We start from the raw sequence: 23596 nt of genomic DNA, 5'->3' as shown, positions 1-23596 counted from the left end.
GTTTGTAAGAAATGATTTTCTTTGTTCATTTAATCCAGCACTAATTGAAATCAATTATTCACTCCATCTTTTAACATGAATCAAAGTGAAGCTATTCCTGTAAAGCTTGAAGTACTTGAAGATTGTTAACCATATACAATCAACAACCAAGAACACGTAGTGGATGGTTCAGATGGTTCTCAAGCCACCAAGGAATCTGATCCATGTTTGCTTTATCAAAAAGAGTCGAATGTAAAGCTTAGTTTGTATCTTAATAACTCTAAAGCAAATGATTTGCAAACAATCAATAAAAAATGTCATCCATCATGATCCATGTAACTTTTGTGACAAGACTTTCAAGTGGAAATCTAGATTGACAATTCATGAAAGAAGTCACACTGGTGAAAAGCCATATAAATGTGATTTATGTGGAAAATCATTTACACAATCTGGTGCTTTAAAACCCTCACCTGATAATTCATTCTCTTGAAAGACCATATAAATGTGATGAATGTGGAAAATCATTTGCAAGATTGTGCAATTTGAAAGATCATGTTTTCATTCATTCTGGCGAAAGACCATATAAATGTGATTTATGTGAAAAATCATTTGCACAACTGTGTCATTTGAAAACTCACCTGATAATTCATTCTGGTGAAAGACCATATAAATGTGATGAATGTGAAAAATCATTTGCACAATTGGTTGACTTAAAAGCTCATCTGGTGAATCACTCTGGTGAAAAACCATATAAATGTGATGAATGTGAAAAATCATTTGCACGATTGCGTAGTTTGAAAGATCATGTTTTCATTCATTCTGGTGAAAAGCCATATAAATGTGATCTATGTGAAGAATCATTTTCTAAAATGAGTTATTTGAAACGTCATAAGATCATTCACTCTAGCGAAAGACCATTATAAATGTGATCTATGTTGAAAATCATTTACACAATCGAGTACTTTCAAAACTCACCTGATAATTCATTCTGCTAAAAAAAACATGTAAATGTGATCTATGTGGAAATTTTTTGCACGATTCGTTGACTTAAAAACTCATCTGGTCATGGATGTAGAAACTCATTTGCACGATTGTGTAATTTGAAAGTTCATGTTTTCATTAATTCTTGTGAAAAGCCATATAAATGTGATGTATAAGTGCAGTCGTGGGAGATTTTTTGTGGGAAAATTTTTTTATCAAGCTGATTCTTCTCTCAGACCTTCCCCATACTATGCAAATGGCTCAGAAAAAAATCCCCATAAATCGGATGATGGGAAACCCCCTTTTGGACCTTTTTTTCCAAATGACGTCACAATCCCTTTATGAAAATTTCAAGTTTTTCAAAATAGGACATATTATACATCATTTTTTAGCTTTTTTCAGGGGGAATAATTTTTTCTATTAACAAGAACCCTAAAAATGTACAGAAAAAGAGTTATTACCGATTAAGCAAAAGGATAAACCTATGAATTCCATGCAAATTTGAAATTATTCGTCACTGTTGGACTTATTCTTCTATATTCGTTAACAAGAATTAAACAAGTAAGCGAAACCAAGTAAGCGAAACAAAAATTGAAGCTATCATCATCATCAAAAACGTCAAAGATGTTGCTTTCCTCCTCGTCTTGTCTCGTTTCATCTTCATTGTATGAGCATTCCTCTTCTTCGGTACCAACTATCGACGTTATCCAAAAGTGAAAAAAAGCCTTCATTCTTAAGTTTTTTGTCTAGTCTCTGGAGTATGTCGTTCATACTAATTATACTTAGATACGAGAAAGATGTGAGACTATCTTTTCAAACGATTAACAACACGACGTTAATCATCGAAGTTGTTAGCCCTATACAAAGTTTGTTTTATCGCGGTTGTAAAAATGTCGTCAAGTTTACCAAGTTGGGTTCGTACAAAATCATTGTTATGCTCAGACAAGGAAAAAATAAGGCAAAACTTCAAGTCGGTCGACTTCACTGTGTGATGCACTGTTGGATTTGTGTAGAATTATATAGTATTATAACAGGTTCTCAGTTTTGTTTCATGCGTTTTTTGTTTTTATTGTTACTGTTACACCTTACAGTTTATTGAACGTTTTATGAAAGATAGTGGATACCAGTTTGCGATTTTTCTGAGCTTGATTTCTAAATTCTCAATTTCTTATAGGTTCTCACTTCGTTGTCTTAGTCTCTCTAAAAAGTCTTTATTTGATCAGGATCACACTTTCGTTCGCATTCTTTGTTCTTTCGTAAATATAGAATGTAACTTGTGAATTGCTGACGACTGTGATGTTGATGATATTTGAATATCCCGCTTTCATAGAATATGACTTTTGGTTGTTAATGTAATGAGAATTCCTACTACAATTAACCATTGCACACCAGATAATTCATTCTGGTGAAAGACCATAATTTATATATGTCAAGAATTTGAAAAATTGTTTAAAAGATTATGTCATTTGAAACGTCGTAAGATGATTCACTCTTTTCACACTAAGTTACTCTTCACTCAAGCCTACCACCCTTTTGAATATAGGCCATGGTACCGGTATATTCTTTACTGATTCACATTGTTATGATTGTTACTGTAACACCTTACAGTGTGTTGAACGTCTTGTGAAAGATAGTGGACACCAGTTTGCAATTTTTCTGAGCTTGATTTCTAAATTGTAAAACGACAATTTCTTATTGGTTCTCACTTCGTTGTCTTAGTCTCTCTAAAAAGTCTTTATTTGATCAGGATCACACTTTCGTTCGCATTCTTTGTGCTTCCTAAATATAAAATGTAACTTGTGAATTGTTAACAACTGTGATGTTGATGATATTTGAATAACCCGCTTTCATAGAATACAACTTGTGATTGTTAATATAATGAGAATTCTTACCAGGGTTGAGAAAACCCCGTGTTTTTTTAAAAAAGCCCAACCGCATGGGTTTTTTTAAAAAAAACCTGGGTTGTTTTGGGTTTTATTGGGTTTTATTGAAAAAAGATGCAAAAAAGGTAGATTCATGCTTATTTCACCTCAAATACTACTTTTTACCAATGAAGTGCCTCTCACTCACAATACATGCTGGCATAACTCAATAAAATAATGCACTAGGGCTGTCTACTATGAGGCCTTCTTACATAAATGAGTTTTAGTGTAGTACAAAGTGGCAGTACTTGATTTTTGTGTACAGAAATATCCACTGTGTTTTCAATTTATTCTTGGAAATTTACTTCACAATCACATCCTTAAGTCCTAATTTGAAGTTTGTTTTAAGTACCTTGTAGTACTTTGGTTCATTTTTTCAATTTACTTGTAAAAATTGGACAAATATGATGCTCTGGGTTTTTTATGGTTTTTTTTGGGTTTTTTTAAGTGGGTTTTTTTAAAAAAACCCACCCGGGTTTTTTTGGGTTGGGTAAAATACCGACAACCCTGATTCTTACTAAGCTTACAGTTAACCATTTTTGAGATTTTCACAGTTTGTTACTTGTGGTTCAGGTCATAGGTTGTTTACTCGCACTACATTTCACATAGCTTACAACATGAGAGAAGAAGCATCAAAGTTATTATACAAAGTTTGTTTTGTTGGGGTTGTAAAAATGTTGTCACGTTAATACAGTTGAGTTTGTACAAATCATGTGTTATGCTCAGACAAGGAAATAATAAAGCAAAACGTCAAGTCAGGTCGACTTCACTGTGTGATACAATGTTAGATTTGTGTGGAATTATATTATATTATTATAGGTTCTCAGTTTTGTTTTATGCATTTTTTGTTTTTATTGTTACTGTTACACCTTACTGTGTGTTGAACGTTTTATGAAAAATAGACACCAGTTTGCAATTTTTCTGAGCTTGATTTCTAAATTCTAAATATGGTACCGTACCATGAAGACTGCTGGTTTAACAAAAGATGATGATGAATTTGTATGCCCTGATAGATTGTGATATGTAAATGTTTTATTGTTAAAAAAGAATTGCTTTGAAGAAATTTATTTGAACTTGTGATTGAAAAAAAAACTTGTTTGCACGAACTTACGATTGATTGAAAAAGAACTAGTCTACGTGAAGTCTAACATTTCTTTTTGTAATAAACTATGTAAAAAAAATTCTGGATTTTTCACTGTTTTGATGTTGTGTAGCCTATAGGTTTTTTTCCGCAATTTATGGCTCCAAAAATTGGGTTCAGAAGGCTGGCCTTATTAAGGCAATGACGCCTTTTTAAGGCCCACTCAGCAGTAATTAGCAAATCAACTATAATTTTAAATCTGTGATCAATATGTTATTAAAATTATTCTAAAGAAGTACTTTAAAGATGCTAAAACACAATAAAACACACATTGGTAGCCGCTTTTTTTCATTTTATGATCAATTTGCGACAAAATCAAAATGGCGGCCTTATTGGGGAAGGGTACCTTACAGTTAATCATTATTGAGATTTTCATAGTTTGTTACTTGTGCTTCAGGTTATAGGTTGTTTACTCGCAATAATTCCATAGTTTGTAAGAAATGATTTTCTTTGTTCATTTAATCCAGCACTAATTGAAATCAATCATTCACTCCACCCTTTAACATGAATCAAATTGAAGCTATTCCAGTAAAGCTTGAAGTACTTGAAGATTGTAAACCATATAGAATCAACAACCAAGAACACGTAGTGGGTGGTTCAGATGGTTCTCAAGCCACCAAGGAATCTGATCCATGTTTGTATCATCAACAAGAGTCGAATGCAAATCTTAGTTTGTGTCTCAATAACTCCAAAGCAAATAATTTGCAAACAATCAATGAAAAATGTCATCGATGTAACTTTTGTGACAAGAGTTTCAAGTGGAAATATGCATTGACAATTCATCAGAGAAGTCACACTGGTGAAAAGCCATATAAATGTGATGTATGTGAAACATCATTTTCAAAATCGGGTACTTTAAAAACTCACCTGATAATTCATTCTGGTGAAGGACCATATAAATGTGATGAATGTGGAAAATCATTTGCAAGATTGTGTGATTTGAAAAATCATGTTTTTATTCATTCTGGTGAAAAGCCATATAAATGTGATCTATGTGAAAAATCATTTTCAAAGTCGAGTACTATGAAACGTCATTTGATAATTCACTCTGGTGAAAGACCATATAAATGTCAGAATGTGAAAAGTTGTTTAAAAGGGGGTCTCATTTGAAACGTCATAAGATGATTCATTCTGGTGAAAGACCATATAAATGTGATGAATGTGAAAAATGATTTAGAATATTGTGTCGTTTGAAAAGTCATGAGATGATTCACTCTGGTGAAAGGCCATATAAATGTGATCTATGTGGAAAATCATTTGTACGATTGGTTGACTTAAAAACTCACCTGATAATTCACTCTGGTGAAAGACCATATAAATGTCAAGAATGTGAAAAGTCGTTTGAAAGGTTGTGTTATTTGAAAGAACATTTGATGATTCACTCTGGCGAAAAACCATATGAATGTGATGAATGTGGAAAGTCATTTACACAATCGGGTAATTTGAAAACTCACATGATAATTCATAGGTGAAACACCATAGAAATGTTTAGAGATGTACCGATATATCGGTATCGGTGATATCGGCCATTTTTTGAGTATCGGTATCGGCATCGGTATCGGCAAAATTTGGCCGATACTGTGGCCGATACTAAACATGTAAAAAAAGGCGTTTGCTGCGGATTTTCTGCAGAAGCAAAGATATATAATAGATTTTTTAAAGTAGTAACTAACGTCACATTGAAGTAGAAAAATAACAACCTGTTCAAATTTTTGATACCTCACACTCCCATGACTTCAAGCATTGTTTGCTTACAGTGATTCTTTCATTCAAACAAAACGTTTTGCTTCAGCAGTTTTGCGTTGTTTGATTCTTAAGTTGTGAAGGAGACTCAATTTCTCCAATATTTATCATTTGTGTTTCTTTTTTACTTTCAGCAGAGGATAAAACCAGGCCAAGACTACCCAGGTGGCGGGAATGTGTAGTTTTGCATCGTTTTTGCGTTGCTGGACGTTTGAGGGACCAGTGTGGCTTGGTTGTTTTGGTGGGCTGGTTCTGTCAGTTTATGATTTGGTTTCCGCCTTTCGTTGTGGTGGACTCACCAGGCTTGAACAATGTCGTGGCGGAGTGGGTGGGGGGCTGGGGGCGGTGGGACTGCGAATCTTCACTGATCTAATCAATAAGTGGTCTTGTTGCGCCTGGGATGGCGGCCTCATTGTGGGGGGAGTGTCCTTCCCCGCTGTCGGCATGGGGCTGGGCGCTCACTGGTGCAACGGGCTGTTGCGATTCGCTGGCCATAACGGTGTAGCTTCCATGCTAGCCATTTAGACCATCCAATCAACTATATGTTTCTCGGCAGCCGTTTTGTAGTAATAACTGACATCGACAAGAATTGAAATGGCTAGTGTGGAAGCTGCACCGTTGTGGTTGGCGGGTCGCGGCAGCTCGCTGTGCTGGTGAGTGCTCACTGCTCAGCCTTGTGCTGGTGGCCGGGGGGACGCTCCTTTCTTCGCAATGAGTTTGTCATCTTGGGTCCACGTCTTTTAGGTGCAGACAGTTAGGCGCCGGTGAGATAGGCGCGCACTCTGTGGTAACATTTTGTGTGAAAAGCATTGCCTTACCTGCCAAGCTGATACAATCTGCAGACTTTACTAGGAATAGCACCTAAATGAACGGGCGCCACAGTGCTCCGCACCTAAATATCTAGACGCCACAATGTGCGCACCTATTTGACCGGCGCCTAACTGTCTGCGCCTAAAAGACTTGTTCCGCCTAAAAGATTTGTGGTCCCATTGTTTTCTTTTTGGGCCTACTTTTTCTGCCATGACATTGTTTGGGCTTGGTGAGTTTGTTGCGGCTAAGGGTGGAAGTTGAATCGCCGACTGGTGGAGCCGGCTTGCTGAGGGCAGCCGAGTTGCACGGGTTTTTTGAGTGTTTGGCGGGGTGAGAGTGATGCAAAATTGTGTGTTTTTGCTACCTGGGTAGTCTTGGCCTGGCAAAAGTTTTTCAACCAAACGACAAGAGCCCTTAAGTTGCACATTACTTGTCGAATAGTTTTTGTACGACTACACAAATCACTTGGTTTACATTTTACATCTTATTATCAATTATGATTAGCCTATTTGGAGAGTTTGAGCAAACACTTTTTTTTCAGAAACCCCAATTATGATGTAATGTTTCTTCCCTTATACCCCAATCCTCAATTATGGTGGCCTTTCATTACTAAAACCTACTATTATGACACAACAATGCGGTTGAGATTGGATTCTTGAATCTTTAATGAATTATGCCAATTGAAAGCTTTTTTTAATAGTTTTATGCAAGTAAGGTAAAACTTAGCATTTGATATAATTCCTTGCAAATACCAAAATTGCTTCTTTTTGTAACACCAAAGTATCGGCCAAAATATCGGTATCAGTATCGGTATCGGCCTAAAAAAGTGATATCGGTATCGGGATCGGTATCGGCCAAAATATTGGTATCGGTACATCTCTAGTCAAATGTTATAAGTGCAGAAAATCATTTGTACGATTGGTTGACTTAAAAACACACCTGATATTTCACTCTGGTGAAAGACCGTATAAATGTGATGTGGAAAACCATTTGCACAATCAGGTTCTTTGAAAACTCACCTGATAATTCATTCTGGTGAAAGACCATGTAAATGTGATGAATGTGGAAAATTATTTGCAAGATTGTGTAATTTGAAAAATCATGTTTTTATTCATTCTGGTGAAAAGCCATATAAATGTGATGAATGTGAAAAATCATTTACACATTTGAGTCAATTGAAACGTCAAGATGATTCACTCTGGCGAAAGACCATATAAATGTGATGAATGTTGAAAATCATTTACACAATCGAGTACTTTGAAAACTCACCTGATAATTCATTCTGGTAAAAACCATAGAAATGTGGTCAATGTAGAAAATCATTTGTACGATTGGTTGACTTAAAAGCTCACCTGATAGTTCACTCTGGTGAAAGACCATATAAATGTGATGAATGTGGAAAATCGTTTAAAAGATTGTGGCATTTGAAACGTCATAAGATGATTCACTCTGGTGAAAGTCCATACTCCATGTAAATATGATCTATGTGAAAAATCATTTACACAATCGAGTAGCCTACTTTAAAAGCTCACCTGCTAATTCATTCTGGTGAAAAGTCATATAAATGTGATGAATGTGAAAAATCATTTACTCAATTGTGTTATTTGAAACGCCATTAGATGATTCACTCTGGCGTAAGACCGTATAAATGTGATCTATGTGATTTACACAATCGAGTACTTTAAAGACTCACCTGGTAATTCATTCTGGTGAAAAGTCATATAAATGTGATGAATGTGAAAAGTTTCAAAAATTTATATCCATTCTGCTTCGTCACTTATTCCGTGTTTTTCACCCTTTTCCTTCTTCCTAAAAGCATTTGCGCCTTTTTGTTTGATGTCACCTCGCCTATTGACGTCATTGACCAAGGCAGCCGATTCCATACTAGCTAGCACCGTCAGTCCGGGGGTAAAGATTCCAAACCAACCAACCGAGTTTGGAACTTTACATAATTTGCATTTGTGAGAACACTGTGCTATCCAATTTAGTTACAGGTGTTGCTTTTGATAACTCGTTTGGCGTTATATCTGAGTGCATGTGTTTTCAAAAACTGAGAGGTATATACCCTTTATTTGTCGGTTAGCTGCAAAAACTATTAAAATGAATGAGCTTTGCAAGGTAGCTTACCCTTTGTATTGCTGTCAATGTGTGGATGATGAATCTATTCTTGTTGCTGGGGGTGGAGGAGCTGCCAAGACTGGTGTTCAAAACTACGTGGTTTGTACTGTTGTGTTGTCAACATATAGCCTACTAATATTACTTTGTAAGCTTTTTTTTCACACATACAACCTTACTACATAATTTTTTTTAATTTATTGAAACAAAGTTCAGATTATATCATCTTTATAATGATAAATTTCGAAGAATGTGATTATATAATTTTTACATAGATTATTGTAAACAATATGGCTATTTTTCCTCACTGGTTGCCATGGTTTTGAACAAAAAGCGTTGTTTTATGGCAGGTAGGCTTGATTAACTAAGGTTAAGATGATAAGGGTTAGGTTTAAGCTTTTGTTCTTTGTGTAGGAACTTAAAATTTTCCAAACCTTACGTTTTTTTTTCTTTTACGGCTTTAAATTTTTCTCATTTTAGGGCGGAATTTCTTATCTGGCAACGGTATGGGGATTGCTAGCCTTTCTAGGGGATTGCAACTTTTCAACTGTTTTGAGTTATACTTGAACTGCTTGAAACAAAACAAAGAGAAAACTGTGAAAAATCGCTGCTAATCGATTAACAACACGACATAAGCATCAAAGTTATTATACAAAGTTTGTTTTGTCGGGGTTGTAAAAATGCTGTCAAGTTAATAAAGTTGGATTTGTACAAATCATGTTTCATGCTCAGACAAGGAAATAATAAAGCAAAACGTCAAGTCAGGTCGACTTCACTGTGAAATCCAATGTTAGATTTGTGTGGAATTATATTATATTATTATAGGTTCTCAGTTTTGTTTTATGCATTTTTTGTTTTTATTGTTACTGTTACACCTTACTGTGTGTTGAACGTTTTATGAAAAATAGACACCAGTTTGCAATTTTTCTGAGCTTGATTTCTAAATATGGTACCGTACCATGAAGACTGCTGGTTTAATAAAAGATGATGATGAATTTGTATGCCCTGATAGATTGTGATATGTAAATGTTTTATTGTTAAAAAAGAATTGCTTTGAAGAAATTTATTTGAACTTGTGATTGAAAAAAAAACTTGTTTGCACGAACTTACGATTGATTGAAAAAGAACTAGGCTACGTGAAGTCTAACATTTCTTTTTGTAATAAACTATGTAAAAAAATTTCTGGATTTTTCACTGTTGTGATGTTGTGTAGCCTATAGGTTTTTTTCCGCAATTTATGGCTCAAAAAATTGGGTTCAGAAGGCTGGCCTTATTAAGGCAATGACGCCTTTTTAAGGCCCACTCAGCAGTAATTAGCAAATCAACTATAATTTTAAATCTGTGATCAATATGTTATTAAAATTGTTCTAAAGAAGTGCTTTAAAGATGCTAAAACACAATAAAACACACATTGGTAGCCGCTTTTTTTCATTTCATGATCAATTTGCAACAAAATCAAAATGGCGGCCTTATTGGGGAAGGGTACCTTACAGTTAATCATTATTGAATTTTTCATAGTTTGTTACTTGTGCTTTAGGTTATAGATTGTTTACCCACGCTACATTTCATAGTTTGTAAGAAATGATTTTCTTTGTTAATTTAATCCAGCACTAATTGAAATCAATTATTCACTCCACCTAAGGATGGGCAATTCAGAATATCGAATCCAGAAGGATTCGAATCCTAAACTATCCGAATCCAAAACGGCAATAAAACCGGGTAATAAGATTCGGTTTTAAAGATATATATACATAAGTCTTGTGCAAGCTGTCAGCTTGAGACAGTAAACTGAAAAAAAGTGTGGTTTGCACTTTTTCTTTGCACTGACACCATCCGCAGTTCCGCACTTTCAAAACCATTGTGTACGCGTTGTGCGCGCACGGCGCATGCAACTCTACGTCACTCGCTCGCATGAGCAATCAAAGAAACTAAGCGCGCAATTTTCTTCACGCTTTGTACACATGCAGAATCGTGCACTGCTTTTTTTCAATTCATGTGCGTATGCGACTCTGCGATAGTTTGACTGGTGCGCGTAACAACATTGAGCAGATGCCCCCTGCTAAAGGAGTTGGCTCTGAAACACCTCAGCATATCTGCCAAATCAGCATCTTCCGAGCGATTCTTTTCGACTGCGGGTTGACGGAAACTAAGCTGCGCTCCCGTTCAGCGTTGCCAGATGTGGAGATAGAATATCAAATTGAAAAATTCTGGTGAAATTTAGAGGTCTTTATTGCCAAGCTTTTTGACCTTGGAACCAGATAACTTTTTGGTGAAATCTGGTGAAATTTTCCCTACTCAATTTTTTTCAAGAAAGTTTTTTTTAATTTTTTTAAACTTTTTAGCAAATAATCCCTGCTCGTATAGAAAACGTTTTGCAAGAGGTTCGCATATGGATGATGGCAGTGTCTCATGTCTTAAAAACTATTTGTATTTAAGCGAAATTGCTTTATTTAGGGTCAGGGGCGTAGCCAGACCGCAGAGCAGGGGGGGGGGCAATTTTTTTAGGGGGGGCCGAAAATTTTTTTTGGACAAAACCATTATAATTGTTGCTGTTGCTCGAGAATGTTGAGATTTTGCCACGGGGGGCAAAATTTTTCCAGGGGGGGGCAATGCCCCCCTGGGTTCCGCCTGGCTACGGGCCTGTTTAGGGTGTTTTAAATATCTGGTGAAATTTTAGTTACTTTTTGTTGCCAAGCAGCTTCCATCATCTGGCAACACTGCTCCCATTTGGCTGGAAGTCATTTAGAATGCCTTAATGTGTTGCATTGCAACAAAAATTTACTTTGAATGTGTAGCTTTTGTGTCTGAAATTTTTTACTTTTTGTGTTGCTGGAGCATGGAAGTTAATAGGATTTGGTATTCTGGATTCGATTCTGGATTCGGTTTAGTATTCCAGAATAATTCTAGAATAGTGAATTATTCTGAATTGCCCATCCCTACTCCACCCTTTAACATGAATCAAATTGAAGCTATTCCAGTAAAGCTTGAAGTACTTGAAGATTGTGAACCATATAGAATCAACAATCAAGAACACGTAGTGGTTGGTTCAGATAGATTTCAAGCCACCAAGGAATCTGATCCATGTTTGCATCATCAACAAGAGTCGAATGCAGATCTTAGTTTGTGTCTCAATAACTCCAAAGCAAATAATTTGCAAACAATCAATGAAAAATGTCATTGATGTAACTTTTGTGACAAGAGTTTCAAGTGGAAATATGTATTAGCAATTCATTAGAGAAGTCACACTGGTGAAAAGCCATATAAATGTGATTTATGTGATAAATCGTTTTCAGAGCTCAGGAACCTGAAAGATCATGTGTCAAATCATTTTGGCGAAAGACCGTATTATAAATGTCAAGAATGTGAAAAATCATTTAAACTATTGTGTAATTTGAAAGCTCACCTACTAATTCATTCGGGTGAAAAACCATATAAATGTGATTTATGTGAAAAATCATTTACACAATCGGGTACTTTAAAAACTCATCTGATGATTCACTCTGGAGAAAGACCATATAAATGTGATGAATCTGGAAAATCATTTTCAAGATCGAGTAGTTTGAAAACTCATTTGGTGATTCATTCTGGCGAAAGACCATATAAATGTGATGAATGTGGAAAATCATTTTCACAATCGAGTACTTTGAAAACTCATTTGGTGATTCACTCTGGTGAAAGACCATATAAATGTGATGAATGCACAAAATCATTTACACAATCGAGTAGTTTAAAAACTCACCTGATAATTCATTCTGGTGAAAGACCGTATAAATGTGATCTATGTGGAAAATCATTTACACAATCGACTAATTTAAAAATCACCTGATAATCCATTCTGGTGAAAGATCATATAAATGTGATGAATGTGGAAAATCATTTGCACGATTGGGTGACTTGAAAACTCACCTGGTAATTCACTCTGGTGAAAGACCATATCAATGTCAAGAATGTGGAAAATCATTTAAACTATTGTGTAATTTGAAAGCTCACCTAATAGTTCATTCTGGTGAGAGACCATATAAATGTGATTAATGTGGAAAATCATTTGTAGGATTGGATTATTTTAAAGCTCACCCAATAATTCATTCTGCTGAAAGACCATATAAATGTGATGAATGTGGAAAATCATTTGTAGGATTGGTTGACTTAAAAACTCATTTGGTGAGTCACTCTGGTGAAAGACCATATAAATGTCAAGAATGTGGAAAATCATTTAAACGATTGTGTAATTTGAAACGTCATAAGATGATTCACTCTGATGCAAAGCCGCACAAATGTGATGTATGTGAAAAGTGTTTTGGTACGTTGCAAGTTTAAAATGTCATAAAATGATTCACTCTGTTAAAAAGTCATATTAATGCGATGTATGTATGCAAAAAAGTGTTTTCGTGTGTTAATGATTTGAAGCGTCATAAGATGATTCACTTTGGGGAAAAGTCATAGGAATTTGATTTATTTGTTTTCCTTTGCTTTCGTAAATGGACATTAAGAGATGGTTTTGTTTGATCGGGATTATTTTGTACGCAACCGTGCATCCTTTATGTTGCTATGAATACAAATTATAAGTTGTGGTATTTTTGAATGTTCCCTTTGTTTGCTAACCATCATATAACTTTTCAAGATTTGTTTTTGTTCATCTATACAGGAGTTGTTCAATGTTCATAGCTTGTGGTATTTTCTGAAGTTGATAAGAACACGTTAATTAACCTGACAATAATTAACCTTTGATTGAAATTCAAGTTATACCCAATATTTAAGTATGAATCTAGCCATGCGAAGCTTGAAGTACCTGAAGTTAATGAAGCCTATGCAATCAACAACCAAGAGCATTTGGTAGTTTGTTTCAGTTGTTGTTATTGGTAAATTGTTGGTAAACAGTTGTTCATAAAACAATTGTTCCTAAACAGTTGTTGGTAAAATTAAATTTTCTTGAAATTGTTCTTCGTAAAGCATTTCTTTTCATACATCAATTCTTCGTATAGGTGAATTGTTCGTAAACAGGTGATAGGTCAATTGTCCGTGAACAATTTTTTGCAACAGCAAGGTTTGTGTTAAAAAAGACGACATAAAAAATAAGTACAATGAAAAAGCGCATTTTTTGTTATGTATTTGAATACAACAATTATCTGTGTTTAGCAATTCTTCGCTTACACTTCCAATACTACAGTACTTTAAGTAACTTCATACAAATTGTCCACCAGCCAAGTTTAGTATGAAGTATTGTGTGTAGAAGAAGTACAGTCTGTCGCAATTGTTGTGCATCATTTTAGACACCGTTTAGTTTGGATGTAATTACGACAATTGTTGACCAAACGACCTGGAAGACATATAGCAAACCCCCCTACATGTGTTTATGTAGGACATAGTTAATGCAACGCAGTAAATGTTCAGGTTTAAATTCGTTCAGATTTAAATTCGTCGGTCAATATATCACAATATCAGTAATATGGCAACAATATCACCACAAAACAAACGTCACAAATTCGATCCAAACTTGTTACGAAGGGTTTGACCTTGAAGTGCGCTGTTCAAGAGCATACCCAAAGAGTTGAATCATCGTTATTTTTGCCTTTTTTTTTTGTGCCACCCACTTGGTTTCGCTGAATGGAGAGTCATTCTTGACGTTGGAAAACGCACACCCTGAAAATTTATCAGTGGTTGCTTAATTTTACCATTTTTCGTTTGTAATCGATCGCATAACCAAATGAGCTATTGAGGTGTACTTTTTTATTGTTTTTTCTACTCTTTTTTTTTTTGTAATTGTAGCCTATTAATTGTGTGTGAAATCATTGCGAAGCATGAAAAATTATGTTGTCACAGTCGCGACTCAAGTTTGCTAAACTATTAGGCCTACGACTTTGAAAATATGTAGTCTAACTCTAACAGATATTCCAGAGTCCACATAAGCTCATACCTCATCATGAAACAAACTAGTTAAAATTGCCGAAACATGATCCGGCTCGCTACGTTTGCTGCAAGGCATTTGGCGAAGCTGATTTTTTTGGAATTTTGACAAAGGTGGCTTAAGTGCATTCACGTTACCAGCGCAAAATCGGTAGTTCTTTACTGATATTAACAAAAAACCTAGGGGGCCAAACATATTTCATCCCTCTCTGTCTCAGACCGAAAGGGGCATCGCCACCCTACCATTGCGTAATCGACGCCTATGCTAGTGCAGTAAATGTAGCCATGTCTTAAAATTTAAAGGTTCCATCACAATAAAAGACTTTGTTTATTAATTTTATAACTGTTGATTTTTTGCATTCAGGAAATATTGGGTTTGCACAGAAATCAGAAAAATTGCGTGGCAGAGTCGGTTGGCCAACTTGAGACAACAATTTATGCTGTAATGAACATGTCTGCTGTGACCAACCGTAAGTCCTAAATCTATGTTAGATATTTGTTATATCTTCAATAAAAAATTGTGCATTAAAAATACGGAAGTAGTGAAGCGACAGATGAAGAAGGAAGATTATCACTCATATTCATCTTACTCTTTCAATTTGACGCAACAGCAAACTTCACTTATTTCACAATGTAGATATTAACGACTTGTTTTAGCCTGATGCAGCGAGTTCGCTGCGGTAGTAACGGTTTGCTGTAGCTTTTGGAACACAGTCCCCTGGTCGTGTGCTATGAGGAATGGTGTTGAAGTCAGTGAGTCTTCAACACTATTCTTTAATCTGGGGCTTTTGTTTGGCTTGAGGCTGCTGTATGAGTTTCTGTGTTGTTAGGCGTTATTGCTGTGAAATTTTGTTGAATCAGTTGGTCTTTGTTTTAGGCACGGTTGTTGATTTTTGGACTCAGTCTACTTATGAAAATGGCCTAGAGCTCTGAAGTACAATTGTACAGGTTGTTAGTATGCACATTGTGAAGCAAGCAACGATCAGGCTGCTAAAAGCGAAACTCAATCAACTTCATCACTATTTTGTTTGTTCGTATAAGAAGAGTGACAACATGACATCATACTTTTTAAAAAATCAATGCATTTTTAGTGGTACCGGTAGTATTTATTTTTGAAACACTGATAATAATTTTTTCACGCACAGCTGACTCGACGAAACACAACTTATGCACTGTAGCATTGGGGATGAGAGGAAAGTGTTGTGTTTATTCAGTTACTAAAAACAAGCCAATCAGTAAAAAGTTGTCTGCTTCAGAACGACCAGGTAATGCAAGCTGTACAATTGTACATACAATCTGATTGTCATACATTGTGTAAATTGAACTTTAAAATTGATGTTTTTGAAATTGCCCAAATCTTAACTTGCAAAGTTAATGACTTATCTAACGTGTGGTAATGTAAGTTGTTTTGCTTCGTTTCATTTACCGTACCGTAAGCTGTTTCAAGAGAAGTATTTTATTTGTATCTAACGTCAATTCAGGCTTAACAAAACGAAAGAAGAAAGGTACCTCCATTTCAAAGGAACCTGAAAGCATCACAAGTTGCAAGTTCAAATTGTTATGTGAGGTTGATGCAGTTTCCAAAGAAGAAGCCTTCCTGGTGACTTTGATGATTCGTTTATTCATATTCTTAGAAATTGATGTTGTTCGACATGAACAGTAAAAGCTGTCGTGATAAATTTACATAAAAGCAACACCTTCTTGTTTTCTGATCGTAAATCGAACTAATGTGACTCTCGCAAAGATTTGGAATATGTAAGTGTTAGGGTGTGGCCAGTTAAAAATACATAATTTTTTATCACGTTGCTATCACTAAGCAGTGTTTCAATAGTCCAGCTATATAAACAACAGTTTTATGCAATCCAGATTGTTGGTAGTGAGTGTGACGCAGGAAGAGTATTATTTCCAAACAATATGTTACAGACATCGGTGAAGCTGGGCGGGGGAGGGAAGCTTGTTGCTTCAGGAGGTTCCGATGGTCACGTCAGAGCGTGGAAGGTAAATGTTTACTGTGGCATTTATCCCCCTCGGGTGGAGAAGCTATGGATTAGCAGTAGATGTGGATTTTAAAAGGTTGATATTCTGATATGGTCGCTCACTTGCTACCCTTCCTGGAGCTAAATCTTGTGACAAGATCGATGATGTAAAATTAAGAAATGTGGAACGAGCTGTTGCTGGTCGTTGTGTTGACAAGGTGGGCCTGTCATTGATCTACATCACTGCAGCTGTTGCAATGCCATTGGTACAATAGAAACACATTAGAGCACAAGCAAGTGATCACACTAATACCTCAGGTTCAAGCTGTCTTCATTCAACAGCACGTAGTGTTAACTAACCCATAGGCAACAAGACTTCAACTACCAGGGTAAGCTTCGAACTGTCAACCTTGACTTTCGTTAGTGGTTCATAGTCGCTAATAAGCTCATTTGTTTCATCGTATCCAGGCTTACTCGCCGTGGTTGAAGATTTAGAAGTGTTTAGTGGACGTGAAGGCAAGGAAGTTAACCTGCGTGTTTACTTTCAGGCATGCCTTTAGGTAGGTGTCCTACGTAGGACACAGTTACATGCTCTTGAGCGGTGTCGAACCGCCACCCTTTCAAGTGGCGTAGCAGGGCTTCCTCACTCGGCTATGCAGCCGACAGCCTACGACCACCTTAATTCTTAGAATAGGCGCTTTTACTCCGAAAAGCCAGATCTCAACTCAAATGAAGCATCACTACTAATCATCACTACTAATCTTTATTATTATTATTATTCATCTGTTCAGCTCCCGAGCACGAATCCGATCTTCGACGTCCAAGGACACTCTGATGACATCACGGACATAGATATCAGTCCAGATGAAAGCCGGGTATGTTTTTAATTAGACATTGCCCAAGGTGGAGTTAATTTGCTTATTGCAAGCGGCGTATACCAAAACTTTTTTTTGCGCTATTACGTTCTGTTATTTTTTTTTTGAATTGATGGTAGGTTACAGTATTTTGTCACAAACTTGACTTCAGCGGTTTTTGAATGGAGCGTTGATTGTACGTTGATTCACGCTGCGTTGCTTCGTGGCCACACTCTAATGACTGTAATGAAGTGCCCCAAACACAGCTTGCTAACTTGGTGGATCAGAGTAACCAGAGTAAAGCTGTGACGATGTTATTAGAAAGAATATGTGGTCATAGTTCAGAGTGTTATCGTCATAGATAGTCACCACGTCACGTGACGGAAAAGCATTCATCTGGAACGCTTCGTCCGGTGAGAAGATACAGGAGCTCCACGCAATATGGAACTCGTCAGTGCCATCGAAGAAGTATCTATTTAGGAATAGCAGGTGATTAGCTTCTTCAAATATTCTGATATCTTAAGGGCTTTGTTTCGTTGATTGCTATTTTTGGAACAAATTCTCTTTGTAGTTAAAATAAACGTTTTTGCGTTTTTTTTTATCTTAACTTTAATTTGTAGTCGGCTGCATAACCGAATGGTGAGAGCGCTGGAACGGCAATCGAAAAGCGCCGGTTCGACACCGCTCAAGAGCATGCGGCTGTGTCTTTGGCAGGACACTTAAAGGCATCCCTGAAGGAGTGAAGGTGGTCACGAAGATTGGCTTCCTTGCCTTCCCGTCCACTTAATCTAAAATCTTCAACCACCAGGTGTAAGCCTGGATACGACAAACAAAAACTTTAATTGAAAAAAATAGTTCAATTCTTTTCCTGATGGTTTCAGGTTTGGAGTTGTGCCTGACTATCCGGAAAGAACGTTTCTCTTCACCACACACACCCCTGTCAAGGGTGTAGGTAAGAATGATTCTTGTTGTGTCACAAAGTGGGCAGTCAAGCATGACAAAGAAGGCAAGCCAATCGGCGGCTTGACTCCGGTTATCAAGCAACGTACAGGGAAGGAGGCCATATCAGCTTTTACTGTGAGGTTAGTTGTTGTTGCTGGTCGCCTTGTTGTTGGTGAATTTGTAAAACGTAGGTTGTTGTGAGCTGTGGAAGATGCTTGACCAATCAGAAGACAAGAAGCTTTCCCCAACGCTTTATTCCAAAGACGTCCTTTGTTTGAAATAAGCCGTTTCGTTTTGTAGCTTTCAAGCATCCAATATTGATGCCATTTCTACACTTATATTATGTCCTCTGCTGTAATTCCTCCATCATAAGATATTTCAACAGCTTTTTTCCTGAAGCTCAAACAAATAGACTGCAATGCGATGTTTTTAAAGTCGTTGGTATGGTCCAACCAAATGTTAGAATTCCCATCATCGAGTGGCGACTTTACGAATGCGTTAGAATAAAATTAAATAAAAGAAGATTTTTAGTCATAGAAATTAATTTAATTTCTGATTTTAAGATGTTGGCAACTTTAGCTTCATAATTGTTGAAAATCCGCCCAATAGCTCAGTTGGTCAAGCACCCGACTTTGTCAACAACGAAATTGTAAGATCGAACGACGCTGGTTCAGCTTTGAGGTGTGCGCTTGAGCAACGTGTTTCAAGGACGATGCTCCATTCAGCAGCACCTACAAGATGGAACAATTCAAAAACCACCACACTTTGACAGTCAGAAACTCCATTTTGTCAATCTCGTTGACCGGGCCTGAGTCTGTGGTTCAAAGCTTCTTCAAGTATGCGACACTGCGGAAACTAAACTTGCAAAGAAGTTTTCTCAGTCCGAGGATAATGATTCAATCCATTGTCACAATGTTTTGTAGCAATTCATAAATTTGTTCACAGTTCGATTTAATCTAAAAATGACTTAAACTTTATTTGAGATGCCCACATGTGTCCCCGTAACAATTTTCTTGAATCTTTTCCAGTAATGATGGAATCTTTGTGGGCATTGGCTTTATGGAAGGATCTGTTGGTATCTACATTGCTTTTAGTCTTCAGGTAAACTTCAATTACTTTTGTACTAAGCTTGCTTCAGATCACTGGCGTTCAACTTTGCAAACATTTCAACAAGAACTTAAGTTTCAATGAAACCAGTCAGCCACAGCTAAATGTTGCGTTGATGTGTTTTTTGTTTGCGGCTTTGGTCCATGACCTTCTTTATTAAAGAGGCATTGTGCAGTGACAATGTGCACATGTGATTGGAGGCAATGACTGGAGGCGATTGGTTAATTAATTGAAGGTGGTTATGCCTTGGTTACAATCTAATGACTTATTTGAGAAAGAGCGGTTAGTTTCAGTTTTTGCTGTATTTCTTACTTGAGAAGCCCAGAGATAATTGTTTGTCGCCGCCCATTGCCGATATTTCATAGAAGTCTTCGAGATTGGCGCAATACGCTGCTGCTATGGAGCGATTACTCACTTTACCAGGGAGTCATGGCTTGGTGGAATTATTCTTTTCTAGGCTACATTCTTTGCTTATTGTTTGTCTGTTTTCACGTTCCAGCTTGTTCGATGGCATTACAGGTAAAAAAATGCAATTTAGCAAGTCATGTTTTGACTTTTTGTTAAAAGTGTTGTTATTTCTCCACAGTGCGCCCACCGCGTTCAAAATCTTCATAGTATCTTTGTGACGTCACTGTCATTTCTCAACAACAGTGCACACATGAGGTCAGTAGTGGGCGATTGCGACACGGCGTTGGTGTCAGTGTCGGTTGACCGTACCTGCAGGATAACCAAACTTGCATCGCGACGTAAGCATTATTGTGCGTTTTTCTTTGTTTGTTTAATACAGTAGTCCCCGCTTATTAAGCCCACTTCGGGACTGGACGATTTTGAGCTTATAAAGCGATGGACGGTTTTCTGCCACTCTTATGCATTCAGTAATTTCGAATCGGACTAAATTAGGATTAATATGCGAGGACTACTGTAGTATTTTTCTCAATATGGTAACAATGAAATTTTTTTTGTGGAATGATTTGAAGCAATAGTGTGTTCTGTTCGCGAACAATCCTTAAACTTTATCATTTCATTGCAGCCATGTTTTCCTTGTGTTTGGTTCTTTTCCTTTGTGCCGTCACGATGGTGGCTGCTGGTTTCTTCATCAGTTATTATCAACTCTTATGAGGACTGCTCAAGTGGTGAACTGGGGAGAGGGACAGAGGGTATGCTCAGTACCGACATCTATGCAGCATTTTTTTTCGCAAAAAGCGTAACTTGTTCAAATGTTTACGCTAGTTACGTTTCTGGTCCATTCCTTCCATTCATCTTCATAGACTTCATTATTGAAATATGTAAGACGTTGATGCGACACTGGGGATATTCTATGGGAAGCACAAGTTTTAAATATGGACAGGAGCAAACGATGCAACATCTACTCGAATCCCCTATCCTAAAAACAAGGTGCTCCGCACAGGATTTGGCCGAGTTCATCGATAGACCAAGAGCTTACGTGATGCTCTAGGCTACGACCGTGTGACACACGATGAAGAAGATTAGACTCAATGGTGCTAGTTATTACAGTAGTTCGGTTATGTCAAGTGCCACAGGAGCTCTTGAGACCATTTATATGAAGTTATTGCAAGCAAACGAAGTATATTTAAAAGTGTACACTGTACACTTGTACAGTGTACACTACTGTACAGCCTACATCACACATGTCGTCTATTGTGAAGTAGGCTATAGATTATAACGTATAGTAGGTATATTATGCAAACAGGCTCATCGGCCTGACGCAGTTAATATGAACCGGTTGGTTAGCATGAGTGGGCCACATATTGTACTTACGATCAAGATCGTGTTGTGTCTTATTCTTTATTTCGATTTTACATGATTACGGTGTAGACCGGCTTTAAATTTGTGACGCCATAATTTTGAATCTTATTTGGTTTGCTCAGCGATCTGTGTCTCAAATGTGAAATGTTTGTCGTGCAATTCTTTATAGTTTTGTTGGGGCTGGTTTCTTGAACAATTTAAGTGAAGTTGCTCTGCTTGGTTTTCATATTTTGTGCAAATTTCTTTTATCCTCTCGTCAATAATGTTTATGACGTCATCATGTAACTACGCTTTGCTCGAACTGGGGTTCTCGAAGCAAATTAAAAAGTCCCACACATCCCGTTGATTTAAATAACCTCGTGTGCGATCAACTGCGCGTCCCCATCAACCAGTGATAGCCTACCTTTCAAACAACAACGCGGAAACTTTACAGCTGTTCTGACTTTCATCAGTGGATGCTTTGTAACTACCAGAACTTTCCAAAGAAGATTTTTCGTTTTTGGAATTGTTACATTATTGAGCAATCAATTTTATTGTTTGGTATGACTCTTGGATGAAAACTTCATTTCAATATTTTCCCATATTCATGCTGTACCAACGTTACGTTATAGCGGTAGAAAGATTGTTGAGGATGCATATTGCATAGTCCACTTAATTAATCATGTGCAATTGCGTTCTTGTGTAGTAAATACATTTGAATACGAGTCATGGCAGTTTCGTTATTTTTGAGAGTGTTGACAACTAGGCTACAGTAGCCTGGCCTACTTGTGAGTGCTTCAGTCAACCCTCCTGCTGCACACGTTTGTCAACAAAGAAATCGGCAAAGAAATATCCACAAGAGGCTTTTCAAAGGCAAAAACAATACACTTTACAATACAATACAAGATCAAAAATATCTGTTCTTCTGCACTTTTGATAGCCTACAATGTAAAAAGTTCTTTGATGTGTAGCCTACAAGCCAAAAATAGTCAGTGTTCGCTACGATAACTCAGTTGAGAATTGATGAAAATACAGTGATCAGGCGTTGCGGAAGTCGTTTTTGATTCCAGTGTTGGTAAAATAAAATTGCATTTAGAGAATTCGCCAAGTGACAGTTGGAAAATTTATCTCAATATTTCGGTCTGTAGCGTATTTAAACTTTTTCTTATTTTTAACTGTTTTTAACCTTCGCAGGGATAATTTAAAAAAAATCAGTTGAAGATGAAAAAAGGTTTTATTCCAACTCGCTGTTCTATACTGTAGTGAGTGGTCAGGTTCAGGTAGGGAAACGTTCAAATATTACGTAACGCTTTTTTTCCGAATTTTTGACCCCCCTCCCTCAAGTAACGCCAACGTAACGCTTTTTTCAATCCCCCCTCCCCCATGTAACGCTTTTTCACTTTGAATTCAGCACAAAAAACTACCATTCCGTACTCGAAAGCGTTACGTAACGTTTTGCTTGAACCCATAGCCGTACGAGACAGGGGGGCAGCTGCCCCCCTGTTGTTTCAAAACGTCGCGAATTCGGGCAAAATCTTGCAATTATTAGGGCAAAAATTTCTATATGAAAAGCTACAAAATTGCATGAATTAAGAAAAACTATAAATTAATATCTTTTATACCTATCATACTAAGTAGGCTACAGCCTCTTATTTGCACAAGAAATGTGTCGCAAAATTTTCATTTGGCACACCCGTATTGATGTATTGTATTGCATGGTGATCAAAATGTAGTACGACATGCATTTAACCAACTACTGCATCATGCCAATTTGGGCAGCCACCAAAATATGTCTCTAATACTTTTGTGAAACTGCCCAAATCAAAACGCAAAATTTGCTATAGGCCTAGCTATAGCTAATTTTATTAATTTTCACAAATGCATCGTGTTGATTTGGGCAGCTGAAAACATGAAATTATCTGATGAAACTGATTAGTCTGTTTATGCAACTGCCCAAATTAGCGTTAGGCAGTTTCCCCAAAATGAACAAATTCATTAATTTTTCCAATTTACATAACTGTATCGTTTAGAATTGGGCAACAACGTCTGATCATTGCCCAAATTGGCATGATGCAGTTGCCTCGGCATCACAGTTTACAAAGTTTTTATTTTTTTTCACAATATCCATAAATGCATCATGTTGATTTGGGCAACTACAAAATATGAATTTATATAGGCTAAATCTGGTGAATACGTTTATAAAACAATTTGGGTGGAGAGATTACAGTACTTTTTCAACCATAAACGCACACAGCTATAAGCAACACCACAACATTTAACAAAAAATGTTATACCTCTTAAATATAATGTTAATGTTGTTGTGTTGCTAATTAGCTTTTTTTGGTTACTTTTATAAAACTACCCAAATTAAAATGA

The 23596-nt window shown here is 36.7% G+C and overlaps 2 protein-coding genes across 2 annotated transcripts; both read left to right on the top strand.

Moving 5' to 3' along the window:
• Nucleotides 1–172: 172 nt before the first annotated feature.
• Nucleotides 173–5976, top strand: LOC145785763 (uncharacterized). Its single transcript, XM_082597473.1, has 4 exons — nt 173–231; nt 473–864; nt 4505–5004; nt 5229–5976. The coding sequence occupies exons 1-4, from the start codon at nt 173–175 to the stop codon at nt 5493–5495; spliced, it is 1218 nt and encodes a 405-aa protein (XP_082453599.1). The 3' UTR covers nt 5496–5976.
• A 1818-nt stretch (nt 5977–7794) lies between these two features.
• On the top strand, nt 7795–21949 carry LOC145765077 (guanine nucleotide-exchange factor SEC12-like). Its single transcript, XM_082576816.1, has 11 exons — nt 7795–8793; nt 14960–15065; nt 15741–15860; nt 16077–16195; nt 16519–16593; nt 17363–17446; nt 17787–17914; nt 18307–18507; nt 19396–19468; nt 20061–20220; nt 20505–21949. Exons 1-11 carry the CDS (start codon nt 8677–8679, stop codon nt 20591–20593), a joined length of 1272 nt encoding a protein of 423 aa, XP_082432942.1. The 5' UTR covers nt 7795–8676; the 3' UTR covers nt 20594–21949.
• The last annotated feature ends 1647 nt before the right edge of the window (nt 21950–23596 follow it).

This window comes from Aplidium turbinatum, chromosome 2 (genome assembly GCF_918807975.1).
Source record: "Aplidium turbinatum chromosome 2, kaAplTurb1.1, whole genome shotgun sequence".
NCBI lineage: Eukaryota > Metazoa > Chordata > Ascidiacea > Aplousobranchia > Polyclinidae > Aplidium > Aplidium turbinatum.
This window is presented reverse-complemented; position numbering and strand designations above follow the sequence as displayed.

Coding starts and splice junctions, on each gene's coding strand:
- LOC145785763 (XM_082597473.1), top strand. CDS start 173: ATGGTTCTCAAGCCACCAAGGAATCTGATCCATGTTTGCTTTATCAAA. Junction 865..4,504: donor TAAAATGAGTTATTTGAAAC/GTCATAAGATCA, acceptor CTAATTGAAATC/AATCATTCACTCCACCCTTT. Junction 5,005..5,228: donor ATTCTGGTGAAAAGCCATAT/AAATGTGATCTA, acceptor AAAAGTCATGAG/ATGATTCACTCTGGTGAAAG.
- LOC145765077 (XM_082576816.1), top strand. CDS start 8,677: ATGAATGAGCTTTGCAAGGTAGCTTACCCTTTGTATTGCTGTCAATGT. Junction 16,594..17,362: donor GTCACGTCAGAGCGTGGAAG/GTAAATGTTTAC, acceptor TCATCTGTTCAG/CTCCCGAGCACGAATCCGAT. Junction 18,508..19,395: donor ATATCAGCTTTTACTGTGAG/GTTAGTTGTTGT, acceptor AATCTTTTCCAG/TAATGATGGAATCTTTGTGG.